The sequence below is a fragment of the Caenorhabditis remanei genome, chromosome IV (assembly GCF_010183535.1).
Source record: "Caenorhabditis remanei strain PX506 chromosome IV, whole genome shotgun sequence".
Taxonomy (NCBI): domain Eukaryota; kingdom Metazoa; phylum Nematoda; class Chromadorea; order Rhabditida; family Rhabditidae; genus Caenorhabditis; species Caenorhabditis remanei.
In genome coordinates this window covers 1,962,942-1,974,204 of record NC_071331.1, presented here as the reverse complement: position 1 = coordinate 1,974,204, position 11,263 = coordinate 1,962,942, and the positions used below count along the sequence as shown (strand labels likewise).

General features: G+C 36.3%; 1 protein-coding gene across 1 annotated transcript; it reads left to right on the top strand.

Annotated features, from left to right (window-relative positions):
- Positions 1-356: 356 nt before the first annotated feature.
- Positions 357-847, top strand: GCK72_012249 (uncharacterized protein; the record flags this gene model as incomplete). The annotated part of the gene is made up of 2 exons (XM_003096092.2): positions 357-464; positions 611-847. The coding sequence occupies 2 exons, from the start codon at positions 357-359 to the stop codon at positions 845-847; spliced, it is 345 nt and encodes a 114-aa protein (XP_003096140.1).
- Positions 848-11,263: the final 10,416 nt, after the last annotated feature.

The following is an 11,263-nucleotide window of genomic DNA, read 5'->3' as shown; positions in this document are numbered from 1 at the left end:
GCAGGGAGGTAATACACTTCAAACATTGGAGATTCCTTTAGTCTCTTTTCACCCGACACCAACAACATCTGTATTTGTCTTCTACACACCACATGACATCGGCATTTCTTTCCCCTCCCTCTTATCTCCCTCTTCCCATCCCCCATTATTCTTTTCTCCCTTACCCCCTCCCACCCGCCGCGCGCGCGCACCTGTGCATAACCCTCCCCCTCCCAAAGAAAACACCCTAAGTGGGCGTGGCCTTAACAGCTGCGTGTACATCCCCCAAGGCTCCACCCCCCTCTTTTCCGCCTAACGGACCCTCATTCTCACTCCATTCAGACATCTGTATCGCTATTCTCTGCTTCTTTGCTAAAATGAAGAATTCCACTGCCCGACCACCACGTGACGTCATCAGTCACGTCTCCCCGAAATCCAGGAAGATCCGGAAATCCACGTCAGCGGAGAGAAGGGAAAAGGAGAAGGTGTGTTTTAAATTTTTTACCCATTGAAAATATAAAATTAATTAAAAAATTTTTAAGGCCATAATTTTTTAAAAACATTTTGACACCGTAATTTTTTTTTAAATTTGATAAATCGAATTTTTTCCTAATTTCCCCCTGTTTTCCAGGTCACCAACCGTCTTCGCCAACTAGTCGCCGCCGAGGAAGACGCCGACCAATATGAGCTCGTCCTGGCCACCATCGCCCATATCCGAGAGCTCCAAGCCCAGTTATCCGGAAAAGAAAACTCGCTGCCCGCCGGATTCGAGCATTTCTTCACCAGCTCCGCATCTGTCAGCCCGTCCACATCGCGACCCGACACCCCTGCCTCGTCTCCAGAATCATCGCCGACGTCATCTGTTTAATGGACATCTGGTATCGCATTTATTAGGAGCTTAGTTGTTTAAACAATTTTATGAAATTAATATGCCAAAAAATTTCGGGTAATTTTCTTTTTTGTATATAATTTTCAGTTTTCGAATTTTCAAATTTTCAATTTAAAAATCAAAAAAAATAAATTCTTATTAAATAAGTCACCACGTGGACATCTGGACACACTGACGTCACAACAGACAGATTGTGCGGACATCTGGAACAGGTGCAAGCTAACATATGGATAGGCTTGAGGGGAGAACAGCTGTTAAAAAATTTTGGTTTATTGAAAACAGACGTGTACAGAATTTAGCTGAGATGTCTATCAGGACAAACATATGGGAAAGTAGACATCTGGACACCTGTATACACCAACAGACACTCCTAGATTTGAACTGGATAGTGACTTTTTAATGAAACAATAAAAATTTTTTTGGCTATTGTCCTCCTAATCCATTCCCCCATTGTCTATCTCTCCACAGGTGTCTGCCCAAGTACTCAATAAATCTGGGAGTATAGGAATTGACCTTTTCCCCATCATAGGTATCAAATATCGTTCAAACAAGGTTTATGATGCAAGAGAGACAGTATGTCACTCTAAGTTACGTAATTTTGGACAAGATCCAGAGATAGAGGGGAGGGGGAGGAGTAGAATTACATGGATACGTCATGGTAATGAGGGGGGGGGGCAGGTGTGTATGGTTTTATTGGTTTCAAATTTGAAAAGTGGCAGGAACAATATAACAGATGATAAGATTTGGAAAATAATTTAGTAACTAATTGGAACATTATAATAATTGAAAATTTACAATTTCAAGTTTTCCATCTCCGCCTGGACAGTATACGGCTCTAATCAACGAATACAAACCTTTTTAAATAATGAGACCTACCTGGAAACCTAAAATAGTGGTTTTGAGCAGCCCAGCAACTTTTGAAATTCAAATTTCGCGGTAATTTTCGATACAGTATCGCAAATTTTACTCCATTTGCCTTTATATCGGCTGCGCAAACATTTTTACGTCAAAATGAGTGATGTATGCTGTTTAGTCCAAAATTTTGGGTAATGAATATGAAAACAAAAAAAAGTAACATTTTCAGTTCCAAAAACTTAAGAGAGGTTTCAATTTAACATATTTTTCAGATTAGATTAATTATTGGAAAACCACTATAATATATTTGAGAGCAAATTAAAAAAGTTTAAAATAAGGCTGAAATAATTGTGAAATAATTAGCCCTCCTATTGAAATAATTTCGCTCCTATTGATTTCATTTAAAACTGTCTCATTTTACTAACTACCAGAAACAGTGTTTGAAGTGTTATTCAGCATTAATTTTCATATTTTAACATGTTTCTAAAAATCTGTAAAAACTGTTGAATTTGTTTAAATTCTTGGAACTAATTTCTGAAAAACATTCTGGAATTTCCGGTTACAGCAGCTTTGCATAGGTTTATGGTTTGTTTAGTTCTCTGATTATGTTCCCGGTACATTTCTCGACATCTTCTTAAAATTAGAATATCTAAAAAAAAAAACCACAATTATTGAAAATCCGTTTCTTCTAGAGTTTTTTTCCGCTATTTGTGGACTTGTTGTGGACTGTGCAAACACTATTACGTCAGAATGACGGCTCTATAGATCACGTTTTAGGGTAATTGGTATGTTTACAAAAAATGAAGGGAGTATTTCTGTTCCAAAATCTTAACTTAGGTTTCAATTTATGTTATTTTCCTGATAATTGGAACGGACTATCAGTATGGAAACCACGATTATATTTTTGTGAGAAAATGAAAAAACCTGTTCACTTTTATTAATTTCAATTAAATTATACCTATTTTACTGACTACCCGAAACAGTGTTTCAGGTGTTTTTCAGCAGTAATTTCCATATTTTCACATGTTTCTGACAAACTGTAAAAACTGTTGGATTTGTTTAATTTCTTGGTACTAATTTCTGAAAAACATTCTGAAATTTCCGGTTACAGCAGCTTTGTATAGGTTTTTGGTTTGTTTGGTACCCTGATTCGTGGGGAATTTTCCATTCGTCTTACCTTAAAACCAAGAAAAACTGAAAATACCGCTTCATACCGATTACATTTCAGCAAAATCTAGACATTTCGAAACTGCGAAATTTCATGGTTTCGAACCGTCTGTTGCTTAAAATTAAAAATTATCCGCTCCCAGGCGGTCTCCCAAGAAAGAGCACACCACCTGTGCGTATATACTCGATGCCATCTGGATAGTGAAAGTCCCCCCCCTTTCACCACCAAAAGGAATCTTCGGCATGTGCCAAAAGGGCGGCACCCCTTCCCACTCCACCACCTGCCCTCCTAACGGAAAACTGGCCGTCTCCTCGAAATAGAATACTTATTGTCATTGTTTCCCCCCGTCTCTCTAACTCTTTGTGCACCTGGAGAGAAAGGAAATCATGTAACTATTGGGAGGAAGGGGGGCGTACAACACAGGTGCGTGTGTATGAATTGACACCTGGCGTGGCTTTATTTTTAGGATTCCAGGTGGGGCACAGGTGATTGGGATGGAGATTGGAAAAACACTTGGGCCCCCGTCACACCTGATAGTTCTTACATTTAGAGGAAGAAAAAACAGGTGGATGGTGGGATGACTAAATTATGAGAACAGGTGAGGGATTATTGCAGGTGGTGGATTTTGTTGGATAACTGGCAGAGCAGATGGGAGATTGTTGTGTTGGATTTTATAGGCGTGTAGGATTTGGAGGAGGGGAGACGGCTGGAAATATGGAATTTTGGGGAGAGGGATTAGGAATGACATATCAGAAAAATGAAGCGATGACCGACTATCCAGAAAAATAAGACAAAGAGAATGTCTAGGTTTTGAAAAAGTTCATAGATTTTAAGTGGAGGCACTAGGAAAAAAACACTAACAGATTCCGCATCGATCGCACCGGTGCAGCAGAATTTCCAGTGATCAAATCGGATAAGTGAAACCGGAAAAACCGGAAATTAAAATTTTTTTATTAATGGGTCAATAGCGCTAGTATCCTATTAGTTTTTACAGGTATCACTTATCTTTTTCAGCGCACTGCAACAGAAAATTTTAAAAGTTATTCAACAAAACTGATAAATTTTGAAAGTATGTAAAATTGATATTAAACGCGATTCACTAGAGTTGGAGGGAAATTTAAATTATAATTTTTTTCAATTCGATGGCACATACTGTGGAATTTTGATACGCAGCTTAATCGGCCACTTTTTGAGCCGATTTATGTCAGTTTTCCCGCATTTTTTGAAAATTGTCAACTGCAAACGTTTTGTTAAATTTTGAGATTTTAGGGCCTACCGTGGTTAGAACGGGAGACAAAACCACTTAAAATAAAATTGTGTTTTACACCAAAATTAAATTGAGCACGAATTAATTAATGTCAAAATTAATTATCATCAAAAACTACGACTTTGAAACCGAAAAATTTATTATGTTTATTTGTATTATTAGATTCAAAAAATTAGACGTTCTGAACTGAAAAATCTAATTTGAACAACACGAAACATTTTAAAAAAACATAATTGTCAACCGGTCCTTTCTTAAATAACTTTTTTTCAAAAAAAAAAATCCTACCAGGTTATTGATAGCTCAAAAGTTTGGTATCTTGATTTTTTAAAGTTCTCGTGATTTTTTTTTTGGGAAAATTGAGTATTTTTAATGAATGACGATTCAAAATACCTATCTTTTGAGCTATCAATCAACCTGGTGGGATTTTTTTTTGAAAAAAGTTGTTCAAGAAAAACACATATTAAGGTCAAAAAAAAATTATCGACAAAAACTTTAATTTTGAAACCGAAATATTACAGGGTACAGCGGATTCCGCTTTCCGCCTTCTTCCATTTGAAAATTTTTTTCGTCTTCCGTCTATCAGCATGAAAAATTTCAGTTGTTTTCCAAAAACAACTAAATTTTACCCAAATTCGACCATTTTATGGAGCTTTTTACCACAAAAAGGCAGTTTTTGGCACTTTTTGATTTCGCTCTCTGTTCTATTCTTTTTTTCTAAATAATCAAAAATTGAAACCAGATCCGGATTTATCTTTAGTTTAGCGCTTTTTGATTCAAGTCATCAATGATGCTACAATTGAGAGAATTGGTAAAAATTATGAATATTATGATCTGAAATAATATATTTTATGGTTTTAGTTCAATTTTCACCATTTCAGACTGTTTCATCATTCCTATAATACGTTCTCTCATACATGACACACCTACTTCTTTTGTTTCCTTTATTCCTAAAGATCCCATTCAACACATTTCTCACCCATCATTACCATCCCCCCTCCTCCTCCTCATTTTCCTTTCTTCTCATCTTTTTCCCGCATTTTCCTTTCCTCCTTTCTCCTTCTTCTTCCGTTTCTCGTTGCAATTAGATTCTCGATTCGTCGTTCCCCCTTTCTCCAGCTGCCTGCCACATATGGCTCCGAGAGCAGAAGCTAGCCGAAAAGCAGATGATGTAGTTGAAGAAGAAGAAGAAGAAGCACTCCAGAAATTCTGAACAGACGAGCGAGACGAATTGAAAAGGGAAGAAATGATGAGGAGTGGGAAGTTTGGAAAGGGTGAGGGGAGAGAGGGAACTTTTAAGTTTAGGGACTTGGAGTGTAGGATTGAGTTTAAATCCGAATATAATTAGTGAGACACGATATGAGATTTTTTAAACCGAGAATAAGAAACTGTAAAATAATCAGAACTACAGTACCGCGCAATAAGATATAAAATTTGACTTTTCTCGGTTGAATATAACCAAATTTGATGTCACTGATTGTCCCACCAGTAAAGCTCCAATTTTGTAGTTGACAACTTTTTTGTACGGACACTCCCGAGAGAGTTATGGACATTTTAATGAGGACAGCTCATAAATCGCACAATTTTGCACTGAAATGGGACGATTTGAGGAAGAAATTACTTTGAAGATATGTATAATAACTTGCTAGGTGATGTCCGTACAAAAAAGTTGTCAACTTCAAAAATGGAGCTCTACATTTGTTCTGTATGGGATATACAACATTTATTTTCTGGGACATTCAATGGTACCGTAACACTCTCTCAAAGTTGGTAATTTTCAACTGAAAAAGGCCTAATATACTGCACGGTACTGTATGTTTGAAACTTCATAACTTTTTTCATGTTTCAGAATGTTTATATAAAATAGATCTCAATTACAAATCTGATTTGCTTCAACAATTGACACAATTCAAAAATTGCTAGTTCTATTTTGTTGCCTAGCCAGCTCTCTAGCCGATTTCTGAAACTTTTCGATAAACACAATTTTCTTATTACCTCGAAAAAATGTGAGCCCTAAAACAACCAAGGTGAAACAGCAGTTTACTTAAGGCGTAAGGTCCGCAACGAACAGATTCGAATTTTTCGGTGTCGTGTTGCGTGCGCGTCGCTGTTTATATTGAAAGATATGACAAAAAGCACGTAAAAGTCAGTGGCAGGTCTTTTTTGGCGCCGTGCCAACCAGTGTGCGACGGAGCGCGTTTACGTCTAACACTGCTCTGCACAGACAAAGACTTTCTGCCGAAAATCAATATACTTTGGCAGTTTCAACAACCCTACAAGTGACTATTCAGTTTTCATGATTTCAGTTTTCCGATCTATTGTTGAATTGCCAGACTTTTGTAAACCAGTACCGTTAATTTTTTGAAGGTCTCATAAATTTGGATATACTCAACCATCATCTGTCGATGTCTTACTGAGTTCCATCTGGCTATTGCACCAGACACCCCAAAGCCGGCTGGTCCATAGAGCCTCCTTATTCCACGAAGAGCAGCTGATGGACCTTCTGGTGTACACCTGGAACGCCAGCCGTCTTATTCCCCAGTCTCCGGGACCAGATGAAACAATGAAGGAGATTAGTGCAGCTGTTCTCTTGAATTTGATAAAAATTCCCGTTATAAATAAGAGAGATACACCTTTTGGTTTTAGAAGTTACAATACAGGAACAAAAAATGGTCATAGACTCTTAGCAAGTTCTGATTGATTATAGAAATGTGCCGCAACTCTATTTTTCTGATGAATTCCGATCCCATTATATTTTTAGAAACAATTTCGTAATAAATTGTTTTTAAAATCGATAAATTAGTAATAATACTTTGAGATTTATAAAGACTGAAACAACTAACTAGAAACTGAAATTTTTTATTTCTTTTATCAAAATTCAAGTTCTCTTCTTACAAAGGAACTTTTTGAGTAGGAGATAAAATTAGAAAAATTTAACCGTGGAGATCGGTAGAGCATCATCTGAAACCTATTTTTCCGTTTGCAAAGTCTGCTTCATAGACATCTGGCATAGTGAATTTTTTTGGCGAAGAAAGAACGTCGCTTTAGAAAAAAGGGTTTACCTAACCACTGTGAAAAAGTAAATCATATTTTTTATATGATTATTTTTAAGAAAAGTAAAAGTATTTTAGACCCACGTCTTAAAAGTTCATTTTGAGCTCTCAAATTGCCCGAGAAATTCAATGCATTTCTATAGAAGTCAGTCTCGATTTGAATTTGAAAAATGAAATTTTGGGGAAATATTTTAAAATTTTCTGTACTTCTCGCCAGATTTCTATGAAGCACTTCAAAAAACGAAAGTATAACTTTCAAACGATTATCGATTGTATTTTCTACTCAACAAGCTCCCTTGTTGGTCCAAATCTTTTACCGTTTTCAGTTTTTCAGAAAAATATTGTTAACGTTGAAACGTATTCCAATCGAATTTCCAGTAACATACCCTTTTCATCCGCCACCTGCTCCTGGTAACGAATGAAATCACCGGGACCCAGCTGGCTTTTGCATCATACACCAAAAAGCCGGTTGGTCCATAGAGCCTTCTTATTCCACTGAGAGCAGATGATGGACCTTCTGGTATACACCTGGAACGCCAGCCGTCTAATGTCACAGTCTCCATGAATGAACAGAATTACAAATGCTTAGTAGAGATGTTCTTTCCCATTTCGATTTCTCATAAACTGGAAACACGTTTTCACATTTATTATCTGAAAAAATTAATGCAAAAGAAGTGTTCAAAACTTAAAGACAGTTTGGATCAATATTCCAACGAGCACAGTTTCATTACTCCTATTTGATAAGATTCAGAAGTTTGGACCATTTGAAGATAAAATATTTGGGAAAGTACCTTAAACGCAGAGGGAATCAACAGCTTCAAGAAATGTTACATATTAAAGACTCATCTAAACAGAAATTATTTTATTCTTAGTCTTTGAATATCATTTGATCAAGTTGTTATCTAACACAAATAAATCTATAGAAGCCAGAGTATTAAAAATCCAAAAAATTAAAATTGTTCAGCAGTTTCAAAAAACCTATAACTACCTTAAGTAGACTTTTCGAACGATGAAATCCTTTTCTGTCTATGTATTGAAATATTTATTAAAATAATCTTGATTTAGGCTACAATTAAAAGTGGACTAAACTCAACTCTGATATTTTCATAGAATAATGTATTAGTACCTGTGAGATCATTTTCATATCGAAAGAATTTTAAAAATTGGTCTGAAACCCGCTGAGAGCGATTGCCGGTGAGTTTGGACATTTCGGTGGCCTAGAAGTTCGACTTCGGCCATGTTGATTTTTTCCAACTTTTGTCGGTATTTTCGCTCATTTTTGTTGTGTTCTTTCAATAATTTACAAAGTAAACGGCGAAAGTTGATAGAAACACTACAAAAATGGTAGAAAAAATGACGAAAACTTGAAAAAAACTGGACCGAAATAAAACATTCTTTCGATTTGAGAATGAACACACGAAAATGAACAAATGAACATACGTCCGGAGTCGAATTTCTGGGCCACAACGCCAATTTTCACCAGCCAGAGAAATGCCCAAATTCACCGGCGATCGCTCTCAGCGGGTTTCAGACCGAATTTTAAAAATTCTTTCGATATGAAAATGAACTCACAGGTACCCGTACATTATTCTATGAAAATATCAGAGTTGAGTTTAGTCCACCTTTAAGCTATCAGGTTGTTATGGAAATTTGTTTCAATTTCACTTTTTCGTGGTTTTCATTTTATACTTGACTAGTTCAACATCTGCTCTAGGTACTGGGTAGTTGCTCTGTTTTCCAGATGGCTATTACACCAGATGCCGAAAATCCAGCTGGTCCAGAGAGTTTCCTTATTTCCCGAAGAGCAGATGATGGACCTACTGCTATAAATCTGAAGCATGATCTGTTGTGCCATTCCCATTACAAGTGCAGATGTGCTTTCCAAGTTAGATTTCCCATAATTGCGAAACAGGTTCTCACATTCATGATCTGATGGTATGACGTGTGCCAATAACAACGATTTCCTTAAATGCGAAAGAAATTTGAAAGTTTACTGACAGTTCGGATTTAATATTCTAACGACAGTTTCATTGCTCCTATTTGGCAAGATTCAGAAGTTTCAGCAGTTTAACCGAAAACATTCAAGGCGAAGAGCAAATGAATAATTTTAGTATAATGGCCACAACTAATAACTCTTTTGAAACATACATATGTCGTTGAATATCTTTTGACTAGAAGATATGTCACCTGAAATCTCAATTCATACAGAAAACAGTAAAAACCGTCGGTTCTGCACTCGACAGCATCCGTTTAACCTTGGAATTCGGTTTATCTTATTCTATACTTTGATTATTCAAATTTGGGTGTGATCCTCTTCGACTACGGCTAATTGTGAAACTTTGTACTTGACAATATTATCAAATACTGTTGATACCGGGTGGCCTTACTTGGCTCCAGCTGTTCCAGTTGGCTGTCACGCCATCCATCAAAACATTTCCTGGTACACGGAGCCCCTTATGCCAGAGTGAGCAACTGACAGACCTTTTGGTGTACACTTGGAACACTAGTCGTATTATTTCCCATTCTTCGGGACCAGATGAGGGAGTTTATTGAGTTAGCATTTTAAAAAGTATTTTATAGGATTTAGAGCAACAACTTTAGAGCAACATGGTGCTGGTACGACATTAATCAAAACCTTTTTCAAAGCGCATATGTAGTTTTCGAAACATGAATAATAGATTAAGCGTATTAGCTCCGCACGCTTCTTATAACCGCGCTCTACCGAAATCGAAGAAAATTGTGTGCAAAATCGGGAGACACAGAGAAAAAGAAAGATTTCTGAAGGAGATTTCGGTGGAGCGCAGTTGTAAGAATTGTGCCGAGCTAATATAAAAAAAATACGAACCTTTGAGTGAATATCATAGAAACAATGTAATTATTTGTTAGATTATTGTCGACTAACGAGCTGACGATATTTAGCTGAGAAAAAAAAACAGTTTGTAAAAACGGAGAAAGTTTTTCTCTGCATTCTGAAAATTTTGGAAAACTTGGAATATTTCGCAAATGTTATCATTTTTCAACGCTTTCAAAACATAAATATTAAAAACCACTATGTTAAAAAATTTAGTATTTCGACGAACCTACTGCCGAAAAAAGTTTCTTGGCATTTGGCGTTTGCTGACTGAAGTTCCCGCGCTTATTTCCGTTTCAGGATATATTTAGAAAAGCTCGGGGAGTTCGTTCAATATCATATCAAAAACAACGGAAAGAAGGCGTGACTTATTTTAGGTTCGATTGCTTTGATTGAGACATAACATTTTGAAATAATCTTGAATTTAGAAGAAATCATTTAGAAACAGTAAGATTTTGAGTGAGTAATGTCACTGTATCGGAATGATTTACCTTTTTTGTACGGGGTGATCTTCTTTCCTATCTACAGCTGGTTATTGAACCAGATAAGATATCAAAGAGCCTGATGGTCCATCCAGATCCCTTGTTTTGCCAAGTGAACTTTCCCAGAAGATGAAGACAGTTTTGTCTTGAAGACCAATGTTCCGAGATATAAGAATACGCAATTCATGTTTCAATTCAATGATATTAACAGTTACATAAATGTACTTTTATTACTCGTAAGTCCAAAACTTGAGCATTCAGGTTATCAATATAAAAAAATTCAAAAATTATAGTTACCACGTCTCTCTTACCTTCTACTCACAAGAAGAATGTCACTCAAAACGTTTACTCCAACTTCGTAGCATTACTGTTGACTCCCTATTATCTTATAATAAAATGGGCAACTTGGAACAGTAGAAATAATTTTGTTAACTTGTTTTCTCTGTTTTGGTTTACCGTTTCTACCAGGTTTCACATTCGTGGGATAATGCTTTATCGATTTTAGATTCCAATAAAATTAACGGGTTTGGAGTTCTTAATGTTTCGAGTGAAGTTGCTATCACATTATCATTAAAACACTTTTAAAAAATAGACCGAAAACAAGAAGAATTATGGAAACAGGAAATACCCAGCACTGACAGTTAAGGGTTTTATCAAAAACGACCGAGCGAATTTGTTACTACAGTAATCTATATTTTGACTCACACTGTTCATCGAAGACG